Source organism: Coturnix japonica, chromosome 23, assembly GCF_054131305.1.
Source record: "Coturnix japonica strain WE chromosome 23, WE-NBRP24, whole genome shotgun sequence".
Lineage (NCBI taxonomy): Eukaryota > Metazoa > Chordata > Aves > Galliformes > Phasianidae > Coturnix > Coturnix japonica.
The window spans coordinates 5,214,225-5,236,171 of record NC_140685.1 but is presented as its reverse complement, the minus strand read 5'-3'; the positions used below and the strand labels follow the sequence as shown (position 1 = coordinate 5,236,171).

Sequence of the window (21,947 nt, the reverse complement as noted above, 5' to 3'; positions counted from 1 at the left end):
CATGGCGCACATAGGGGCTGTGTGTGCAGATAGGGGCTGTGTGTGTGCCCTGTGTTGGGCAATCTCATTCTTTCCAATGGTTTGAGGGTTTGTAACCACCAAAACACGAGGTTTGGCTTGTTTTCCTCCAGGAGCAGCTCGTCATCCTCACACCCTCCATTTGCTGCCATTGTGACCATGCGAGCACTGTGTGCTCAGCCCTTGGCTGGCGGATGAAGGGCTGGATGAACGGGCTGTCCTTGGCAATGCTCCTCGGTCCATCCTCCACCCCTTGCTATCATCATTTCCATGTTACAGCCCATTTCCACCCCATCCTCCCCATCCTTCAGGCACCAAATGTTGCCCCCATGCTTTGTTTCCCTTTGGCCTCATGTTATACCAACCTCCCCCCCTCAATGCTCTGCCCTTGGAGAAGCCATCGGCCTCATCTTCCAAATCTCCTGCCTTAATGGCAGCTTGTGGAAGAGGAAAAAGCCCTTGGAGGGCTGCATGGCACATTCTCCTTCCAATAGATACCAGCTCTTGTTTCTCAGGCTAATGGTTCCAGCTAAAGGACGCTCCTTAGGGCTGTAGTATTGTGCAACGCAGCCCCTCCCAATGGACCTTTTTCCTTTGCTTTTCCAACCCCACACAAGGCAATAATGAAAAGTCTATTTCCTTCCTTTTAATCCTGAATCTGCTACAAAGAAGGTCATCCCAAAGTGCTGGCAGCCCAGGCCATGCAGGAGCTGTGCATCAACATGAACTGGAAAGCAGAAGGGCTGCAGCTTGCCGAGATAAAAGCTGCACAGTGAGCAAAGGAAAAGGATGCAAACCTCCGTAGGTGCAGATTGCAAGGCGGCCATTCACTTTATTTTAATTTGCTTAAGAAATGAATCTCACTCCTGTCAGTATCAGCTTCTTCTGGGTTTGGATCCAATCTATCTGCCCTGCATGAGAACTCGGGCTGCTTTAGTGTCTGCCTGACTGTAAGTGAGGAGTTGTTCAGCTAAGCTGGGAATCTGAGCTGTGCTATGTGGGACTTTTATGGGTGTTTTGTCAGGGATGGGCCCGGGGAGCACAGCTGCTGTGACACAGAGAGCTCAGGAATCCCACAACCTGATCTGCTCCCAGCCAGCACTCCCTGTTCGTTACCATGACATGCAAGGCTTTTTCATATAGGTTTGCTCATTGTGCAGGGCTGTGACATCCATTCATCTTTGCATTCCCTTCATCCCCACCTCCAACCCCAAAACTTATCTTTAAGCTTCCAGGAAAATAATATCAGTAAATAAAATCAGTATGAAGAAGCAATGGCCTACGAACAACGCAGGTGTTAGATAGAACAAGACCCTCTGCTTTGTCCAAGCAAGGACGTCTGACTGCAGTTTCTTTGCAGTTTGGGTCCATTCTGCACCATTTCTTGGCAATAGAACTCCAGTTACACAAACGTTCATTCCTATAAAGGCTTGGTGTTAAATAGGACACCCTGTGCTCCCCCTCAAGGTGCATTCTTGGGTTATTCCTTTGCTGTGCTAAACAGGGGAGCGGAGGGAAAGGAAACCATCACAATAATATCACAGCTATGATGTTCTTCTCAGAAACATCCCGACTGGAATTTCCCACATTTGCAAGTATTTCATGTCTCACCACACAGCCCAGACTAACCCAAACTCCCAACATTGTTTTTCATCTCTGGAACTGCTGTTCCTTGATGCAGCTTTTAACTTTCCCACTTCCTGGGTAGTCACTTGATTATAGTTAAGTGTTGGTAACAGTTTCAAAATCTTTGGTGTCTTTCCTAATATTTGGCTCAGCATTTCCAGCAGCTCACAGACCCACTATTGCAGCAAGCATTTTAGTTTTGACTTCTGGAGATGAGAGGCCATTTTGCATACTTTGGACTGCAGGATTTCTTCACCCTGGCACCAGGTGGCTGAAGCAGATGCCGACTGATGGGGGTGGGCAGCTGATCCGCTGTGGGCTGTGACTGTGGGCCCACTCAGCCCTGGCCATGGGCTCTGGTTCCTGGCCCAGTCTGTGCCTGTCCTCGATGCATCCCATCTCCTGCTGCTGCTGCTGGAGCCGGGCCTCAGATGTGGGATACGAAGCGGATGCGCTGGGAGTACGCCAGGTCCACCACGTAGAGCAGCAGGTTGATGTAGGTGAAGATGGCCACCACCAGCTGGCTGTCCCATGGACACCTGCCCTTGGCACAGGCGCTGGGGCGCTGCGGGGAGCCGTACTTGCTGTCAAAGCAGAACACCGGCCAGATGACGGCCGCGCTCACATACAGCAGGACAGCCCCGAACGTGTAGACAACCACAGAGCGCTCAAAGGGGAAGCACAGCTGGGCGGTCTTACCTGTGACACTGAAGGCGACCACCACCACCGTGACCATAAAGCAGAAGCTGTAGACGGCCACACACCACTGCGTGGCCACGTATTTGCTGTACTGGCTGTCATTCACCAGCGCCCCAAAGATGATGCAAGCCACAAAGGCCTGTACGATCTTCAGGAGCCCAGAGACGGTGGCCATGTAGCTGGTGACCTGTCCTGGTTTGGCTCTGGTCAAGAACACCTCCACGCCGTACACAATGAACACGAGGCCGGCGAAGACGCTGGCCGCTATGCGGAAGTCTCTCACCTCGCAGGTGATGGGGTAGCAGCCGAGCTGCACAAAGTACAGCGGGTAGATCACTGCTGCCGTGACCGACATGAGCGTGGCCAGCATGGCGAACGCCGCTGTGAAGTTCCCCCAGGAGATGCTCAGACAGCTGTGCAGGTGCGTGAACTCGCAGGTAGTGATAAAGACTGTGACAGCAAAGCAGAAGGTCCAGACAAACATGCAGAAGGTGCCGTAGGCTGCGCTGAATCCCCCCTGATGGGCCACCAGGCTGAACGTGGTGCATCCAAACATCATCTGCAGCAAACGAACTATTCCCACCGGGGATGTCACAGCCGCGGTGTTCAGATACGGCCCTCCTGTGCTCTCCATCATCTTTCCAGCCCTGCAGACAATGCAATTAAAAAACGAACATCCAAACTTCCTTCCAGGCTTTTACCCTTTGTCCTGAGTCACACCTGGCTCCGGATCTGCGGACAGCAGCTCCAATCCCTGCCTGTCTCTGCCGGTATCCGTAGGTGCTGTGCTGACGCTGAGCGTGCGTCTCTGGCACCGAGTGCTGCTGCAGGAGGTCAGTGCTGGCTCTGCCCACCGGCTGCTCTCTCGGGGTGCTGCAATCAGTTCCCAGCTCTGAATACTGTCCCTTATTCTGTCCTTTCGCTGCCTGCTTTCCCTCGCGATGGCTGAAAGGATCACGTTCTCCCCGGGGGCTGACATTTATTCCATTTTAGCTCTGCAGCTGTAGCTCTGCTGTGGCGTTTGCAGGAACCCAGGAATATAAATAGGGGCTATATTAATAGTGCTGGAACGAGTCCTGCCCCCCTCAACTGCCGTGAGTGGTGTTATTTAACACTGACACCCTGAGCTCCATCACAGCTCTGGGCTGCCCTCCTGCTCCTCTGGACATGCATTGGTCAGTGCTGCTCTCCCTGCAGCTGCACAGCCCCATGCACAGCCCTTTGGGGGAGGGAGGGGACAGGCCTGGAGGCACCAGGGGCACCGTGAGAGCCCATAGAAGCGATAGAAGCTGACTCACTTCGCTCCTTTTGATCTGGAGCAGTGATATATTTGCATGCTGTGAAAGGCCCCGCTGTGCTTTGGACACCAATCCTCGCCGTCTCCTTAAGCTCTTCCCTGTTTTACTAATGTGGGAACTGCTCATTCTTATCTTTCTGAGTGCCAAACCCAAATGCAATTAACAAAAAAAATGGCTTTGATATCCTTCGCTCTGCTTTGGATTCCAATAGGAATGGTCAAACCCCGCAGTTGGATCACAGCTTTCCCCATCGCCATTTACGGTGTACGTTTGCTAAAGCTTCTTCGCAGCTGGAAAGTCTCATTTCAACTATAAAAGTGAAATAAGATGGCTTGCTGAGGCTTCAGAATGCAAAAAACGCCACAGAAGGGATTCCTCATGCAGCCCACTCATGGCACTGGGCCTCAGCATGGCACCAGGCCACTGCCATGCTCCAGCACCCGGGATCACCCCCAACCTCAAACTGCACACCAGGCTGAGGTGGAAACACAGAATCGCTGCTTCCATCCGTTCATGATCCTGGTGTGCTGTTGGGAGGGGTCCGGGTGTGTGCAGGTGGGGCTGCCCCTGGTCCTGCCACACTGTGTGTGGGGCCCGCAGGCACCCTGCTGCACCCACACAGTGCTGCTGTGAGCTGGGGGTGGAGTTGGCACGGTTAACATCACAACAACCAGGAAATGCACTGAAAGGGCTGAGGGGCTGCGGGGGGGGAAGGTTTGCTGTCACTGATACCTGCCCCTCCTAACCCCGTGATGCTAATCCATATGGGAGCTGGTGCCCCATCCCTGCATACAGCCAAGGTCAGGGATGGGCTGTGAGCACTGATGGAGCTGTGGGTGTCCCTGCTTAATGCAGGGCTGGCACCAGATGGTCTTTAGGGTCCCTTCTGACTCCAACCATCCCGTGATTCCATGGTTCATTGCTGAGTGCTGCTCCTTACTCCTCATGCCTTCCCACCAAAGTGTTTGGCTGAAGCTGTCCCATGCTGGCTACGCTGAGTCTGGAACTACAGCCATGCCGTGCACATACTTACATCCACTGTCAGCCTTTGATTTCTTAATTGCGTTTTAATTTTAGCTCAATCACATGATCCTATTGGGGACAATTTGTCAGTGATGAGGTTCTAATAGAAAGCATCTCATCCAGTCATGAGATCTGAGGGTACAAACACATGGTACGGAATTCTTCCAGTCTCACCCCTCTTGCTGTTGGCTTCCACGTAGCAAATATCCCTGGTGACAAACTCAGAAGTGTCAGCTTCACAAAGGCTTGGAAAAATTATATTTATTGCACAAGTACAAGAAGAAATATAGAACTGGAAATCACCCCCTGGGTTACAGATTCTGGTTACCAGATAAAGCTGGCAACCCCATCATATGTTTTTTCTAATAAATTAGCCAAATTCCCCCCTTAGCAATATTTCTGAGGGCTTCTGCTCTGTTCTGTCTTTCAAAAGACTATTGCAGAGCCACACTGAACTAGAGATTGCTGACTTCCAGGGAATATTTTCCTGTTTGGAATAAAAAATAGACGTCATATAAGCTCTGTGAACATTCCTTGCCTCTTAGAAATCAGCCTTTGAATTCGTGTTTTAGAAATATGGGCAACCAGCTCCATGGAAAATATTGCAAACTTGAACAGTGGCATTTATACATTTCCTGGCAGAAGCTTTGCTGGACACAGAGCAGGGCACTTGCCATCAAAATGCATCACCCCGTGTCCAACCATTCAGAAATCAGCTGATGGATGCAGCAGTTTCCCTCGATGCTCCCAAGAGAAGAACAAGTGTATGGCAGCAATGTTGGCTGCTATTGAGGTACCAGAGCTCTGCACTGATCGACCCTAAGCAACTCTGGCCCTCAAAGGAATCCCACTCTCAGCATGCTTTCAAACATCCCCTGTATTGAGGAAGCCTCTCAGCTGAGTGCCATGAAAAGTATAGTCAGAACAACGTTACTGTTACATCAGTTATTAAAGCATACAAAATATTAGTAATTCCTACACAAATAATATGGAAACTCCGCTGGTAGCTTTCTTGCATCTCAGTTCTGCTGGGAGCACCATCCATTTTCTCCTTAGCACTTCACATAAGCTGGGTTTTAAGCCCCATCTTACACAGCAGGGCTGCTTCCCATCATGGTACTGCCTGAGTGTTTGCTGCAGTCCATACAGATAAGGTTGGGACCTTACAGGCAGCGCCGCCTTTAACCTGGGAAGCTCTCTTGAAAGCACATGGAATTTTCATTCGGCCCTAAACTTCTGTTGCTTATGCACTGTGTAACCACACACAGTGCGAGGGAACGCAAAGGAGGTGTTAAAGACCTCCACAGCAAGGATGGAAGTTGTGCTCTGTGCACAGGTTTGCCTGCACTGACACAACACGCTGCAGTGAAGCTTTTGCACAAGCTTTCTGCTCTAAGGAACGGCCTCTTGCTGCCTCCAGCTCCAGCCACGCTCCTGTTCCCTCCCCTGCTCCCTTCCCATTTCAAAGAGGAGGGTGTGTTCACAAATGAGAGGAATGGAAATATGTTGTTTCTTGTCTCGTGCTTTTATGTTGGAAACGCTTTGCCTTTTGAGACAGGCCTGCTCGAATCAAACATTTCTTAACCGCTGTAAAAACAGATCTTAAAGCAACACCCTGCAATACCTGACATATCCCAATCCTCAAGCTGAAAACGCCGTTTAAAGATGCAAACAGCAGATGCTGGGTGAATGTCTCCATCTTCATACACTATAATGCCTTCTTTAGAGAGAATGACAAAGCACACTGCGAGGGGAACACCAGAGTCTCATCATATAAGACGACAACACCACTCCCAGCCCACTGCCAGGCTCAGCGATCGTAAGGAAATCCCATCCAAACGAGCAGCATCCACAACTTGACAAAGCCAGACAAACGGTTCCTCTGCTCAGCTCTCATAAATAGCATTTTACATATTAAAATAAATACGTCCACATTGCCAAAGTAGCAAGAGGTTTCTTCGTTATTTAAAAAAAAAATAATAATAATATGTTACAAAACAATATCATTTATATTTCTTGCTTAGTTTTTAAAAAAAAAGTAATAAAAAAAAGTCATTTATAAAATAAGATGAAAGTAAGTTGATTACAAGAGCGTCCATCCCTAGCACGTGCCCTTGGGTTGTGCACTGCGATACATGGTGAGATGCTGGCCTCTAGGAAGTCACGTAATCATTTCTTCACTTCTAGTTGGACAAAAGAAATCCAGTGCTTGCTTTTTGTTCTTTTTTTCCCCCACCACTTGTATAAGTCTGTGATGTCAAATTCATGGCAAGGGTGGAAGTCCTAGACCTGGGGAAGGTTCTCATTGTGCTATTTATGGCTTCTCTACTCCCTGCGTCAGATTGCCTTGTGTAACACAGAAGAGGATGTGAATGGCCGAGCCCTGGAGTGAGGAGGTAACACGTCCCAGTCAAACGGTGTAAGCAAGAAATTGCTTTTTTTGTGTAATTTTTTTTTTTTGTTTTCTTTTTCTTTTTTTTCTTAACACATCCTAAGTGTGCAAGAGTGTGGGAGCGTGTGGGGGTGTGCAGGTTTCAGCCTGCAAGGGGGTGAGCGTGCAGCAGCCTGCATGAGCGTAAGGAAGATGAGAGAGTATGGGAGAAGGGCTCCGAGTTTCCTCCTGATCTAATCTCTCTGCCCCTGGGAAGATCCCCCTCCTAGTTACCACTGCTGAGCATCCCCAGGAGTTTACTGGGCTCCAGGCCCTGTTGCTGTGCCATCTTCTGCACATCAAAACCCATGTGCATGAGGAACTGGATCACGTTCATCTCCTGCCCTGTGAACTGGTCCCTGATAGTGGGGCACGAGGGGTTGCAGTGGGGCCACGGACAGCTGTCAATCAGATGAATTGGGCAACCTTTCAGAGGGGTCTTCCCGTTTTTGTTGCTCTCATGTAGGCTCCGATCCCAGCAGTGCAGGGCGCGGGGTAACGACGTCCCCTTCACCTGGATGTCTGTCCAATGGCTGAAAAGACAAACCAGACAGCTCGTGTCAGAGAGCTCGGGCTATCAGCACCGGTTATTTCCCCTGCTGTTTTCATGTTGACCTTTCATAGAAGCTGTAAAATCACTCACTTGCGTGTAATGATCTCATGAGACAAACAGGCAGGAGCGAAGCTAGCACTAAAGGAGAAAACAGAAACACAGATTAGGTCTTGGGAGGACAAATTAACTCCCACTGAATAGAACCTTCTCAATGAGGCAGAAGGTGGGATCTTCTACAAGAGACTCCTGTTGCGTACAGCAACTGAAGTACATTAACAGCTGATGAGACAATGAAGAACCATCTCAGTGTTTTATGATCAGTACTTTCCACAACAACCCCGTGGGGTGGATGGCTGTGCAATGGCAAGGGGTCTCACGATGGAGGTTGGTAAAAAGCCAACCCAACCAGCACCAACATATTCTTATCAATAACAAAGGACAGCAGGTAATGGTGAGCCTGGGAGTTACTGTGTGCTCATTCAGAAATGAAACAGTCAAGAGTCTTGGCATAGACTAAGTACAGTTATCAATGTATGACACCAGTTTCTGCAGAGATCAGATAAATGGTGTCAGAATAGTGGATAAGGGGCTTTTCTTGGAAGTACACAGGTTGCTTTTTCTCAAAGACTTACGTCACGTCCTTCAAGGTGTTTCTCAGCTCCCTACCCAGATTCTGGATGTAAAGCCACTGCCCCTCCTGAACAGGCTGCCCAGTGAGGTGTACATTGTCTACAGTGAGCTGGGCCTCATCAAACAGCCACTGGACAACAAAGACCGGACCTGGGAAGACAAAAAAAGAAGGAAGAAAAGGTTGCTGTAAGTTATCTGCAGAGAAAAAGCCAGAATCCATTTTCCTCTCTCCCTCCTCCAATACTTACATCGAAGAGTGGGGTAAATCTTATACCCAAAAAAACAATTCCATTCTTCTCCCTCTTTAAACTGCAGCTTACAGCGTTCAGGGACGATACCATTCCAATACCTGGAAGGCAACGCAACAACAGAACGAATGTCATAATAACACCTTAACAGTGATCTTCCCATATGCTGGTCTAGTTCTGCTCTGTTAAAGTGCCAACTTACTAGAAGCAAAGCTCTTTTTTGACTGCACTATACAGTCAATGCATTTTAGAGCAGCTAAGTGAACACTTTTGTTCACGTGTCTGAAGAGACCACTGATGTTATGTAATAAATACTCCTCGGGTGTCAAAATGCAGCAAGACAGAGAAGCAGAGCATCCTCCCACACCGACCTTTGCAAAAGCACACTTCACATGATTGTACCTTATTCCTCTTCTGATGGCTTCTGTTGGAGCACACGTTATGGTATCGATACAGTCAGTTCTGCGATACTGCTTATTGTCCAGGAACCACCCGGAGTCTGCCAAGCCGCGAACCTGGATCCCTTGATACCCCATCTCCTCCAGCTGCTCTGCCACACGATCCACGTTCAGCAGCACTCCTGTTCCTCCAGCACTGCAACAGCAATTTTAGTACTGCAGTGACGACGCAGGCACAGCTATGGCACGGCTGCTAGCAAACATCTCTCACAGCAGCGACACTCCTTAAACAACTTCATTTATCCACAGGACAACCCCGTGGAGAACAAGTGCAGGGATTGCTGCTGAGACCTCTTACAAAGAGCTTTCTGCTGTGGGAGCCCTGCAGACACATACCTGCTCCCTGCCAGCAGCAGCACTTTCGCAGTGCTAAGACCTTTTCCCACGAGCTCCTTGATGACCTCCTGGATGATCAGCGCTCCCATGAAGGCATATTCATCTGAAACAGAGACCTCAGTGTCAACAAAGCTGTTTCTTACCCAGGGTAAAGACTTTCACTTCCTCTCCAGAAATGCCTAAGAACTTTACAGAAGGATTACAGGTCTAAACACTGGCCTGTTCCCCCCACCTGCATGATCCCCCAGTGTTAAACCTCCCTGAAAGAAGTGAATAAGCAATGAACAGAATACAAGGTAACGCCAGCAGGCCATCCTACATGGTGCTCGGGAATTAGTGAGCTAAGAGAAGGAAAATGAGAGCAAAGCAGACTGTTTCCATAGGTATCCCCTCTTGTAATATCTTAACTCAGCGAGCACCCAGAGCCACACGAGGTGAAACAGATCACTGGATTGAAACGTAGCTCCATGTGGGAGAGGACTCCAGCAGGCAGATGCTGAGTTCTGGCATTACCAAAAGGATGGCTGATACAAAGCGGGCACGTATGCAAAGCAATGATTCTTTTTTGCAAAGAATTCTGCAGATAGCTTTAGAGTGACACACAACGGCTCCTTTCCAAGGACAGACACCTCCCCGGGACAAGTCTGAAGTTAAGTTCACTCTCCTCTCACATCAGCAAAGCCGAAGTCACATGCAACAAACCATGGTTCCTCAGCTGCACCGTTTAATTTGCTGTGCGCTGGAAGCCGGGGAGTCATCCAAAAGGAATTCAGTTCCTCTAATCCTCGCCTACTGCATCAGTAACATCTCCGCAAGCAGTGGCTCTGAACTATGTCAAAACAGACTGCGCTAAAGAGATCAGGATGTTTTATCTGGAAGTAGCTCGATATTCTTTCCTGCCCTTCAGTGAGAAAAGCCTGTTCCCCGTGCGTGCGTTTCACAGAAGTCTGGCCGTGGCCTTCAAAGCGCAACGTCTGCGGCAGCAACAGCCCGTCAGCAACACTCACTTTTCTCAGACTTGGAAGAGGCGCCGCTCCAAACATCACTTGAGCAATAGGGGATGAATCTGTAAAAGAGTTGTGTGAGCGCTGCGTTCCTGCGGGGTGACGATGGGGTCACACGACTGAAGACAATTAAACCCTGGGGATGGGAGAAGGGAACGGCTTCTTGTCCCCACAGCCCCCCAGTGCACCTTCACACCGTCCTGCACGCCCAGTGACACCTACACCCATTTCCTCCTAACACCGGTAGATGACACACAACACGCCACCAGCCAGCCATGGGATGTGCCACTTCATCTACTTGAGAAGGCTCTCAACTACCCCAAGTCCCTCTCCATCACCCCACAGCTCCTCATAGAGAGGACTTGGAGTTCTCCAGTCCAGGCAGGCACAACTTCACCCAGATGTGTGTTGCACCTCATGTGGCCATTGGCCTTAACCTGTCCCTGCAGCATTTCTGCTGCCCCAAAGCAGGAGGAGCTGTGACAGCAGAACCCATCTCCCCGTGCAGTCTGTCCTTACACCATGTTGGCGTTCCACCAGTGGGGGTTTTCCTCCGGCTGCGATGACAGGATTCCTGTTCCTGCATGTGGACAGAAAGAGGGAACGTTCAGTGACACTGATTTCTATGCGAGCTTCAGAACGTGGTTTGTGTTAGGGCTGGAGCCTGCCTGGACAGCCCCATCCATACAGCTCCTACAGCACAGAAAGGCTCCATGGCATTGAGATAAGCACTTCCCAAATGCCCACAGGTGAGTGACAGCACATGCACCTGCAAATGCGGAAATGCTCTGCCAGCCACGGAGCCCCGCAGCTCCGGGTGTCAATTCAGCTTATGGGTGACCTTAGAAAAGCCGAAGGTTTTTTGCCGTGCCCCGATGTGCACAGCACGGCGGTGAGCGCTGCGACCGAGTTGGGGAAGGGGTGTATTGAGAGAAGGACGAACGCGCTTCAAAACAAGCGACCAAACCAAAGCTTTACAAGATCCCGGCGGGTCTGGGATTACAATTAAGAGCGGACGCGGAGCTCCGCGCTGCCCACGGCCGTTCCGCCGCTCCCCCACGTGCGTCCCGCGGCCCCGGCCCCGCACGACGCTCACCCACTCTGGTCGCGGGCCACTCCTTGGAGCTCATCAGCCTCCGCATGGTGTCGTAGCGCGTGTCGCAGTTCTCCCTGTTGAAGCAGTACCAGCCCCCTGCGGGGCACCGCGGGTCACGCCGCGCCGCCCACAGCCGAGGGCAGGCGGCCAGAGCGGGGCCGCCCCGAGCCGCGCCCGGGCGAGGCGGCGCCGGAGGCTTCTCACCTTCCAGGAACAGCAGCCACCGCCGGCTGCCCTTGGACTCTTTGAGGTAGTAGCTGCGGACAAACAAACACGAGGCGGCGCGGCCTGAGCGTGGAGCTGCGCCCGACCGCAGCGCTTTGATGGCCGCCCCGCCGGAGCGTCGGCGCTGCGCTCGGTGTTCGCTCCGCGCCCGGAGCCGCGAGCGGGGCGAGACCGGGAGGCGCTGGAGGCGCTGCGGGCGCTGCACCTGTCGCCGCCGTGGGCGGAGCGCGGCCGCGAGGTGGCGCCGTTGGCCTCGGGGCCGCGCCGGGACCGGGCGGCCGGGGGGAGCCGCTGTCCGGGCCGGGCTGGACGCGGGGGGGCGGCGCGGGGACTCACCCGGCCGGGCTGCCGTCGTTGCAGGTGACCGAGGCGTTGTGCAGGAGGTGCAGGCGCAGGTCGTGCGGCAGCGCCTGTGCCGAGCAGGGGTACAGCGACTGGGCCAGGCTCTTGACCTGCGCCATGAAGCTGTCCATGTTGCCCTCCACGGCGGTGAAGTCCAGCGGGAAGCTCTCGGCCGCCGCCGCCGCCGCCTCTCCGCGCTCTCGGGCCGCCGGGCCCCTTCGCCTCCAGCCCTTCCTGCCCTCGCCGCCGGGTCCGGCGTGCAGCAGCCCCAGCAGCAGCAGGAGGTGCACGGCCGCCGTGCCCATCGCCGCCCGCCGCCACCCGCCCCGCGCCGCGGCTGCCGCCAGCCCCCGGTGCCGGGCGACCCCGGCCGCGCTCCGCCGCGCCCCGCCGAGCCGTCCGCGGGGCAGGGGGTCGGCGGCGGGCGGCGAGGGCAGCGCCGACGGCGCGGGCTCTGCGGGGCGGCTGCCGGCGCAGGAGCCCGCCGGCCGCTCCCAGGCGGCGAGCATGACAGAGGGGCACGGAGTGCGCGGGGAGCGCGCCGGGGGCGCCGCCAGCCCGGGCGCCGCGTGGGGCAGCAGCCGGCCAGCCCCCGCCCTGCCCTGCCCTCCGCCCCCTCGGAGCGAGGCGGAGGGAGCGGGGGGTCTGCGCCGCGCCCGCCGCACCGGCACCGCGAGCCGCCGCCGCTCCGCAGGGCCCGTCCCCCCCGCGCCTCGCCGCCATCGCCGCCCCTCGGGCCGGCGCCGGGACCGCGGAACGGCGGCGCCTCCGGAGCAAATCGCCCGCGGGGCGGCCCCTTCGGGCGGGGCCGGGCCGCTCGGAGGCCCCGACGGCGCCGCGAGGCCCCGCACGTGTCGGCCCCGCCGGCGGCGCCCCCCGGCCCGCGCCCCCTCCCGGCCCCCCGTAACCCGGCGGCGGCTCCGCCCCGGCCCGGCCGGGTGGTTCTTCCCGCCCCCCGCCCCGGGAGGAGCCGGCCCCGAGCCCGGCGCGTTCCCGTATCCGCCGCGGCCGCTCCCGGTGCCGGCCCGAGCGGAGCGCAGGAGGAGCGGGAGGCGGCCGTATCTCCCGAGCGAGCGGCGCTCCGCTCCGTGTGGGCTGCGGGAACGGGCGGCTGCGAGCCGGGGAACAAAGGGGAGCGGAGGGGCCCGGCTCTGCTCGGAGGGGGCTGCCCGCAGGGTGTGGGGGTCGCTCCCCCGCCGCCCTCCTGCCTCGGCGCTCCGAAGGACTTTTCCTGCCGCTCCCCGCAATTACCTGCACGGGCTGAGGGATCTGCCGGCAGCTCTGCCTGGTTGTTCTGTGCTGTTGTGACATTTACGGTACTTTTTAAGGAGTTCTGGTTCAAAGGCACTGGTAAGGATCTGTTAGTGGGCTGCCTGTCAACCATAAGAGCGAGGCATGTCCCAGAAATGGAATGATCTCAAAATTCAGCGTTACAAACCATGGACGTGCAAAGAAAATGCTGCTCTTGGCACATGTCTGGCTCTGTTCGGTAGCAGAAAGGGCAGCTCCCATGCTTCAGCAGCCCCAGGAGGCTGTGCTCATTGGGAAATCTGCCTGGGATCGAAAAGGTGGAAATAGCAGAATCCAGAAATACTGAGTGGAGGGTTTTTTTGCTGGGCACAAATGAAGGCTGTTCATCCGCTGCAGCTGCATTTTATCCTCAGCCTGTTTGGACTCTTAAAGTGTATCCTCAGCACTGACCATCCTACAGCCAAAGAAGGTGCCTTCACAACCTGATCATCATGCTTTGTCTGGTTACTCTTATACCCCAGTCTGGTTTTTCTTTGTTAATGTTTGCATTTAGTCAAATGCTGATGGCACCAATGGTACTTCAAGCCAGGAAAGCTGCTGAGCTGAACGTAGCCCTGCACTCACACCCTGATACATTTTTGGGCCCATCACGGTGCTGCACCATTGCATCTTACTGCAGCGCCATTCCTTCCTCCTGCATGGCTGCTGGGAGCTCCTGTGGGGCTTTGTGGGGCTGCAGGGCTGGGGAACACATCGCTGTGTGAGGCCTCTGTGCTCTGGGATCGCTGGCATGGTGGGCACAGGCAGCTCCAGGAGCTGTTATCCCACTAGTTGCAAGGAAATGGGACAAGTAGCATCACTGAGACTCATCCTGTTTCCTTAGAGAAAAGGATGTCTGCCATCAGTCTGACTGGCTTGTGTTCTGCTGTTGTGTTCTGTCTCTTTGGGGAGCTCTGGAGTTGGGCTCTGCACCAGCTGCTGTGCTCACTGGGGGACATTGGGGAGCCTTAGGGCAAAGAAGAGAGTATGTTAATGTTGATCTCTGGGCTTTTGTCCAAAGTGAAGCAGAGAAGTTCAAATAATGCCTGTCCTGCCTGTATGTGGCTCCCTCCTGCTCTGCTGTAACTCAGGGCTTTTCTCAGAGCACTCTTACTCATCCTTCCATCACCTATATGGCCTCTGTTGCAAGGAGCAGGGGCTGTTGGGAGGGTTTGTGGCTCTGACGGTATGGGAAGAGCTTCCTTCTGGACATTTCCCTTTGGTATAGTGACACACTGAGCTTGGGGGAACATCCAACTTCACACATGTCAGTTATTGAATGCTATCTGTCAGTGTGAGAACTTCGCCTTCGATAAGAACCACCCTGTGCTGAGCAGATTGTGCCCGGCATGGCAGGAGGTTCAATGAGAGCTGTGAAACACAGACAGCTGCAAGCTGAAGGTCTGGATTTGTTATTGGTGGGAGTAAGGTATGTAGGAGGCCACCATTTAACCATTGGGAGTAACATAAAGGGAGATGCTTTTTGATTAAGTATCTCTCCAAATGAAATAGCCTATATATGTTACAGTATGTGCTAGTGCAGTTCAGTACATTGGAGTTCCTTGGACTTTCCTGTAGTGTAGGAAATGAGACAGAAATGAGACAGCTCTGCCCGAGTTCCCCAGCTCATTTCCTAAGTCTTGAATTGAACAAAAGCTGTGGTGGGGGGGGGAGATACAAATCACCCCACAGGCAGCACTCACCAGCAGCTAAAATCCCCCTTCTCTTGGTCCCGCTGCTTCATCACCATCTCTCCTACCACTGGCACTGGGGAAGATAAAGTTGCTTTAGTGGGATGGAGCATCCAGGCCGTACCCACAGCACAGAGCTCTGTGTGATGCTGTGCTGGGAACCCCAGGACTCAGCAGGAGGAAATGCCATCCAGAAATCCTCCTTACTGGGATAAGCGACTGCTGTTCTGCGTGATGTTTTGGTTACGATGTATTTCTAGATGTTCCCAGTTCATTTCTTGCCTATTTGAAAGAAAATAAAAAGGTTGTTGGGTATTTTTTTGGTGTGTGTGTGTGTTTTCAAGCAATACAAATCATGCATTATTCCATGTGGGTGTGTGGCTGAATGCAAACGTACATGACTTCAGGAACATGCATTTAATGCCAGACAGCCTGAAAGGTGACTGTGGGGAAGGATTATGGCAAGGACTTGGAGCTTGATGAGGTCCCTTCCCATCCAAGCCATCCTATGATGATTCTTCTACACTTTCTTTGCTGTAATCACTCCTGAAAAGCAGTTGGTAATGCAATGGGTGTTTTGCTGCACTCACTGGTAGCACTGCAGGCATCTTCACCCCGACAGCAGCAGCAATCTGCCTTGTTGAAGATATTTTCAGCTGTTCCCCAATGAGTCCCTCTTTCCTTGTTGCACTTTAATGAGCTCCAGGTTGATTTTTCCTCTCCCTCCTTTCTCTCCTGGCGCTTCTCATTTGAGATGAATATTTAAGATGAGAAGTAGCTCTGGATACATAACATGACCCTTAACCTCCGTGTCTGACTCTGACTTGCCATTAAAAGCTCCGTCCATCCCTATTCCTGCAACATGAAGATTCTCAGCTGGAATTACATCCATGTTTTTTACCCCTTATTCAACAGGAGCAACTTTTCTGTACAGGTTGTGTCACTTTCAGATGCAAAATAGGAACCAGCTGCCTTTTTCTGACATTAAATAAGAGCCACCCCCTCCCATCCAGGTACTGTTTTCAGGCTCTATGAAAACTGAAATGTATCTTTTAACACTTAGTTGTTGCTCCATCTCAGCAGCTGTCATTAACACAGCCATCTTAATTGTTTCTTCATACCTTCTGTGAAGGCATTCGCCAATGGGAGGGCAGGGTGCCTTGATTTGTGTTTGATACTTGGGTTGCTCCCTTATCACCCAAGCACCTTGTGGTATTTGTTGCCCCATTTGTAGGCATGGTGTGACAGCAGCCCTTCCCAACAGAACAGAGAGAACAATAGTGAATTAAAGACACTGTTGAGTACTAAACAACGTGTTGTACACTGCGACATGCCTTACTGCTGTCACCACATCCTATGGAGCAGTGCTGGTGTTGGATTTGGGGAGCTGTGCTCAGCAGCCAGGAGACGTCTGCATCAGTCACTTCCCACTGCCTCGTTTCATCCCTTCTTTGCCGTGCTTAAGAAGATCGGGTGTTATATTTAATAGGGCTCTTTTCTTTTATAAGCCGGGCAGAACAGAGCTGGATGGAGGCAGCGGGGGAAAGCTTCAGCTAAAGGAATTCCAGTGGCCAACCCAGGCTCCCTTTCTTAACGACAGGAGCAACCAGAGCCCCGTCTGCAGCTGACTCTTCGGGAGGGCGTTCAGCACAGCAGGGCCGGTGCTGGGAGCGAGGGGAAGCTCTGGCCGCTCTGAGGGCACGAGATGTGACGGATCCTGGCTCCCGGAGCATCATCTGATCGGATCGGCTCGTAGCGCTGATGGAGGTTCGGTCTGTTCCGCGCTGTCTCACGGGCAGCCGCTGGGAGCGTCGGCTCGGAACCACGGGGATGGCGGTGCTGCCGGGCCCAGAGAGAGCTGAGCCCGGAGCCCTGCTCTGCCCACCGAGCTTCCTTCGAGCTCGTTGTACCGGCTGAGATATCGCCCCGCACCCCGCACTGCCCGCACCCGCAGCAGGCCCCGCTCGTACTGGCATCGGGGGCGGAGCGGGGCGGGCGCAGCGCGGCTCCTCCCCGGGAGGGAAGATGGCGGCGGCGGGCGGGGGGGGTGCGGCGGTGTCGGTGTTGGCCCCCAGCGGGCGGCGGGTCACGGTGCGGGTGGGGCCCGGCACGGTGCTGCTCCAGGTGGGTCCGGGCCGGGGGCGGCGCGCGGCGGGGCCGGGCTTGGAGTTGGGCTCGGAGCCGGGCCGTGACGTCTCCGTTCTCTCCGCAGATCCTCGAGGAGGTCTGCAGGAAGCAGGGCGGCAGTCCCGCCGAGTACGGCCTCAAGTGAGTCCCTGCGCCGGGTCGCCCGCTCCGCTTCAGCTCCGAGCCGGGCCGAGGCCTAGGCCCAGGGCTGGGCCCTGCACCATAACGCCCGGTGTCGCGGCCCTCACGCCCCGAGCTGCCCGCCCTGCTGGGCCCGGGAAGGCCGGGTGGGAGCAGCCGCCTGGCTGCTGGGTGTCCCGGAGCCGTGTGCTGAGCCTGGGGCTGGTGTTACTGCCATAGAAATACAGGTGTTGTGTGATAATACACGGGGATACAGTTCGTAGTTAGCACTGGGGAGAGAGGTCCATGTTGCACAATTCTGATGATCCTTCAGAAGGTTATTTTCTTCAATCTCAGTGGATTTTCCAGTGTCAAAGTCCATTCAGTTTTGAGGCAGATACTGAAATCCTTTCATAACGGCATGCCCCTGCTTCTCCCCCTCATACACTTTCTGTAGTTCCCTGCAGGACCCCTCTGTTTCCTGGTGTTCTGACAGCAGTAACATACCTTGTTAGTTATCATTGAATGCTCAGCTTATATGCGATTCAGCTGGCGTTTCTCTGACATTGCTCTCATTAGAGCACATGTTGAAGATTTTATCTGTAACTTCTACAAACTGTAGTTTTCAGTATGCTGCACCATCACATTATATGCCTTACAGCCTGCCCATGGAGTGTTCTCTTGTTCCAGCTCTGGATGTTACGTCCCTGAAGTGATGTGATGGTGCTCTGTGATGGTTCCCTGATATCTTCACCTGCTGTGTTTTTCTTTAGGTTTCAGAGAAATGTTTTGGATCTCACTTTACAGTGGAGATTTGCCAGACTGCCCAACAATGCCAAGCTGGAGATGGTGCCAGTCTCTTGTAATAAAGTGGGAACTGGAAACACGGTACGTTCATTACAAATAGTGACCTGATTTGTTCAATTTTCAACCCTGCTGGATACGATCCTGTCAGATCTAATGAGTAAGAGTGTGTTAAAGGCTGCCCAGTACCTGAGTGGAGGACCACAGTGGAGGTGTGATGGAAAACAGTTTGGTAGCTGGAAGTCTTTGCTTACAGTCCATATGGTCATGGAGGGAATAGGGGGTTCTTTTGAAGAGCTGATAGACTTAACAGTCAAAAATATATATGACCTTAAAGATCGCTGATGACTTTGCTCAAAAGCTGAGTGAGTTTTCTTTCCCAGTTTCTATTTCAGTTACTGTAGTTTGCCTCTGAGTCTCAACTAAAATCTCAGTTTTGTACAGAATTCATGGTGTATTCACACAGCTTTCTCTGACATGCAGTGTCTAGCAGTGGCCTAATGCCCCTATTTACTGCTAGCAAAAGGCTTATGGGTGCTTTGTTCTGTAGGAGTTATTGTCATCTTCAAGGAGACCTAAATCTTTATATGCTTGTCATCCTAACAGCTGGAGGCACAACTCAATGGATATGTGTTACTGAGCGTAAACATTTTATGTGGTAAAATCTTATTTAAGCAGTCTGGAAATGAGAATGTGTCTGTCGCTTAAAGTAATCTCTTCTTTTACTGATGTGCTTAATAAGGAGCTTCTCGGATTAAGTGAAAATCTTCAGGTCTGTTGCTCTCTTAATGCCTGCCTGCCAAACTGTGACAGTGGTGTTATGTTGTAGGTGGTTAGTTTGGCTGTCACATGAATAAACTCATACATACATTGGAATTTGAACAGTGCTTTATTGGAAGACTTTGGGATCTCCACTCCGGTTTGCTGTGGGTGTGTTTTATAGCTTTAAGTATCACTAAAAGTTACCATTAAAACCATTGTTACCATTATCAGTTACCAGTAAAACTTACAAGGTGGGGTCCTTGTTAAAGGTCATTAAAATTGTTATTGAGTTGTATTTCAACAAAATAATCCACAGGAATAGGAGTTCCCTTGGAGAGCTTGTTGGTGTTCGAAGGAGCTGAGAAGGCAGAGCAAACATACTTGCAAATGGTGCAGTCTGACCAGAACTGCTGTCCTGTAAACTAAGAACAGACACTTCACTTTATGGAGGATATAAGAAAATACTTTGTAAGAGTAAATACAGTTGTCCAAAAGAATTCCTTGTCTCTGAGAAAGAGCATCACGTTCAGTAGGAAGTTTGAAACAACTAGATGGTTCTGGGGATTGAACTGATGCTGTTCTGGGACTGGGATTTTTTAAAGGACTTTTGCAATTGACTGACTGTGACTTTCTTGACATACTTAGCTTTGAACTGTTGCCCAAGAGACTGATGCAACTGGCAGTCTGAATTTCAGGGCCAGATTCTGGTAGAATGATGTCAGCTGTCATCAGTTTGTAGCTGAGGGTAATCTCAGGCTTGTCTTCAGCATGGAAGAAACCAGGAGGTTGTGGTAATGGTGGGCTGAAACTACTACCTTCTGTTGGCTGGTTGTTGGTGATGCCACCGTGATTCCCATCTCCAGCAGATCAAGATCTGCAGTCCTGTAAAGGCTGGTGGGAGCTGCAGCAGATGATAAATGCACTCCTCCAAAGAAATTGCAGTATATAATGTGATTGTTTGGCTGTTCAGCCTTTTCTCTGGGGCTGTTCCTCAGCTTATTCATTTTGGAATCGTCCTTTATTTATTGATTTTCCAATAGAAATTTTCTATAGTGTATGAAGGATGCTTCATGAGCTAATAAGTGTAGATGTTCACGTTCCAGGTTGGAAAACACCTGTTCCTTTTTTCTTCCTTCTAATACCACATGCAGGTGTTTAAGGACTCAATAACTGAATACGCAGAATTACTTTTGGGGTTTTTGGTTAATGTGCTCTGAAGTTATGCATTACAATGTGGTGGTTAGGAAAACTTCGTGAATTGCAAGTTGCACAGATGGTCTTTTTGGAGTTGGTAATACTTGGTTTGGTCTCCAGTATCTTAAAGACAGTTTTGAACTGTGCTTGTTGTTCCTCTGTGTGGCTGTGCAAGTTCTGTTGTTGGCTTTGGGAAGGCTTTTTGCATGTTGGTGCTTAAGTCAACAGAGCTTTGTGTTGTGAGGGTATCACACCTTGTGCAGCTGTATCAGTTCTGTCTGAGCCATTGGAATTCATTGAATAGAGCTGTGAAGCTTCTTGCTGTACAGTTTCAGCTAGCATGAAACGGAGCATTTCAGCTGCTTGTGGTGGCACATCATTTGGGACTCTCGCATCCTTTCTCTGTCACTGTTTCAGTTCATGTTGATACAACGTTCCAATCAGTGCTGTTGAGCATATCTGTCTAAGTCTCTTCTTTTGGCTTCTCTTCTCCCTTTTTCCTGTTCAGTTCCTTCCAATTGCTTGTTCAAAAGCTCCACTTCAGTTTCTCTAGGCTTTGGCCTGAGCTCCTTCTCTCTCCCCTCTACCTGCATCTTCTGGCTCTGGCTGGCAGATCTGTTTCCTTCAAAGTCATTTCTTTTTGACTGTGAGTAGATACGCAGTCGTGGTAGTGAGGATCAACTGCAGTGAGCTCATAGCTGTGCAAACATGGCAGTGTTTGGAGAACAGTTTGACTTCTCTTTTTTCCATCCTCTGAATCAAGAGGAGATTTCTTTTAATAAGGGCTCCATTTTATTTTTTCTCAGTTTCACTGTCACTTCAGGGCTATTGGAAAGCCGGGCATATTCCTTGTGTTAGAACATTTCATAACCAAATAGATGCCCTCTAGAGTTTGGGACAATATTTAATGGAGAAGCAAAGTCTGGAGTCCAGAGAAGTCCTTGGAGAGTGATACTGGTTGGGCTGGTGGACGTCTGGATGACAGAATCAGATCTGTTGTCCTGCTGTTTCTGTAGACAGAGGTAGTAACAATAGCTGGTATCATGCTGTGCATGCTTACTGTGTGAGAATACATTACAGGTTGTGCAGCTGAGAGGAACAGGACAGATTGATGTCAGATTATTGTAATGGTAATTTCCTAGCTGCACTGAGTGTGTGCTGTGAGCTTGGACTGTGAAAGCAAAGCTGCTGATTGCATTCAGCAAATCTTTTCAAACTGAAGTCATACAGTCACGTTCAATTTTAAGTGATGTGAGAGGATGCTGCAGCACTAATGAATCGCCCAAACGGATCTATTTGCTGGAGAATTAAAATGATTACATTTGTAGCAGGAATAATTTGTTACAAATGATAACTTCTAAGATACTTCAATCAACATCCATATCAGTATGGGAAATTGGTAATCACAGACTGAACCTCTGATTAATCAGCTGAGGTAAGTGTTGGGTCAGCTGTGGGAGCACAGGTAAGAGTCATGTAGCTGTGCTCCTGGAAGGAGTGGAGCTTGATTCCACCTCCTCTAGACCTCATTTAAGGGCTGACCACCACTAAGGCAGCATCTCTTGGAGATTGCTCCTCGGTGGAGATTGCCTCAGCGGTTCCCAGCAGACCAAAGGCTTCCATATGGGCGAGTTTTTCCTGTAAATAACCTTTTGGGTATTTACTACCATCTTTTCATTATTGTCACCGTACAGTATCTAACCTAATCACTTGCAGCAAGTGCTTAGAAGGAAGTTGCCTTTTTTTGGATAGAAGGTTCTAGAGGTCATTGAAATGCTGAAGATAGTTGCCAAAGAAAAGGGTTTTCATTCAGTGTTCATAATCCAGCATGTTTTTCCTGTAGGTTCGGATTGCACTGCAGTTAGATGATGGCTCCCGTTTGCAAGATACCTTTCTCTGTCAACAGACTTTGTGGGAACTTCTGAACCATTTTGCAAAGACCAGGTGAGCAACACAGTGGAAAAAAATACAT

At 51.5% G+C, this 21,947-nt stretch overlaps 3 protein-coding genes across 7 annotated transcripts in view; 1 reads left to right on the top strand and 2 right to left on the bottom strand.

Annotated features, from left to right (window-relative positions):
- Positions 1-642: 642 nt before the first annotated feature.
- Positions 643-3,323, bottom strand: MYADML2 (myeloid associated differentiation marker like 2). Its single transcript, XM_015880121.3, has 2 exons — positions 3,064-3,323; positions 643-2,990 (listed from the first exon to the last, which is right to left on the bottom strand). Exon 2 carries the CDS (start codon positions 2,978-2,980, stop codon positions 2,072-2,074), a length of 909 nt encoding a protein of 302 aa, XP_015735607.2. The 5' UTR covers positions 2,981-2,990; positions 3,064-3,323; the 3' UTR covers positions 643-2,071.
- Positions 3,324-4,910: 1,587 nt separating this feature from the next.
- NOTUM (notum, palmitoleoyl-protein carboxylesterase) lies at positions 4,911-12,496 on the bottom strand. 2 transcript variants are annotated; one of them, XM_015880120.3, is made up of 11 exons: positions 11,982-12,496; positions 11,625-11,677; positions 11,421-11,516; positions 10,844-10,904; positions 10,328-10,386; positions 9,321-9,423; positions 8,929-9,120; positions 8,527-8,627; positions 8,281-8,428; positions 7,739-7,786; positions 4,911-7,628 (listed from the first exon to the last, which is right to left on the bottom strand). In XM_015880120.3, exons 1-11 carry the CDS (start codon positions 12,494-12,496, stop codon positions 7,322-7,324), a joined length of 1,683 nt encoding a protein of 560 aa, XP_015735606.2. In that variant the 3' UTR covers positions 4,911-7,321. The 2 variants fall into 2 exon arrangements, with proteins under 2 accessions (XP_015735606.2, XP_085378992.1); XM_085522866.1 differs by having other exon boundaries at positions 11,421-11,677.
- A 4,487-nt stretch (positions 12,497-16,983) lies between these two features.
- Positions 16,984-21,947, top strand: part of ASPSCR1 (ASPSCR1 tether for SLC2A4, UBX domain containing) — a 33,794-nt gene continuing 28,830 nt past the window's right edge. For 3 of the 4 annotated variants that reach the window (XR_014936804.1, XM_015879680.3, XM_085522880.1), the window contains exons 1-4: positions 16,984-17,092; positions 17,181-17,236; positions 17,989-18,103; positions 21,819-21,919. Coding sequence is in view for 3 of the 4 variants with exons in the window: in XM_015879680.3 (XP_015735166.2) it covers positions 16,994-17,092; positions 17,181-17,236; positions 17,989-18,103; positions 21,819-21,919 (371 nt within the window). In the remaining variant the exon portion in view is untranslated. The remainder of the gene's footprint in view (positions 17,093-17,180; positions 17,237-17,988; positions 18,104-21,818; positions 21,920-21,947) is intronic. The other variant, XM_085522879.1, reaches the window with a different exon arrangement.

What these genes read in the sequence shown, in the direction of transcription:
- MYADML2 (XM_015880121.3), bottom strand. Translation starts at nt 2,980, where the DNA reads ATGATGGAGAGCACAGGAGGGCCGTATCTGAACACCGCGGCTGTGACA.
- NOTUM (XM_085522866.1), bottom strand. Translation starts at nt 12,496, where the DNA reads ATGCTCGCCGCCTGGGAGCGGCCGGCGGGCTCCTGCGCCGGCAGCCGC. An exon ending in AACGACGGCAGCCCGGCCGG is followed by an intron (nt 11,678 to 11,981) that starts GTGAGTCCCCGC and finishes GTTTGTCCGCAG; the next exon opens with CTACTACCTCAAAGAGTCCA. An exon ending in AACACCTTGAAGGACGTGAC is followed by an intron (nt 7,787 to 8,280) that starts GTAAGTCTTTGA and finishes TTTCTCCTTTAG; the next exon opens with TGCTAGCTTCGCTCCTGCCT.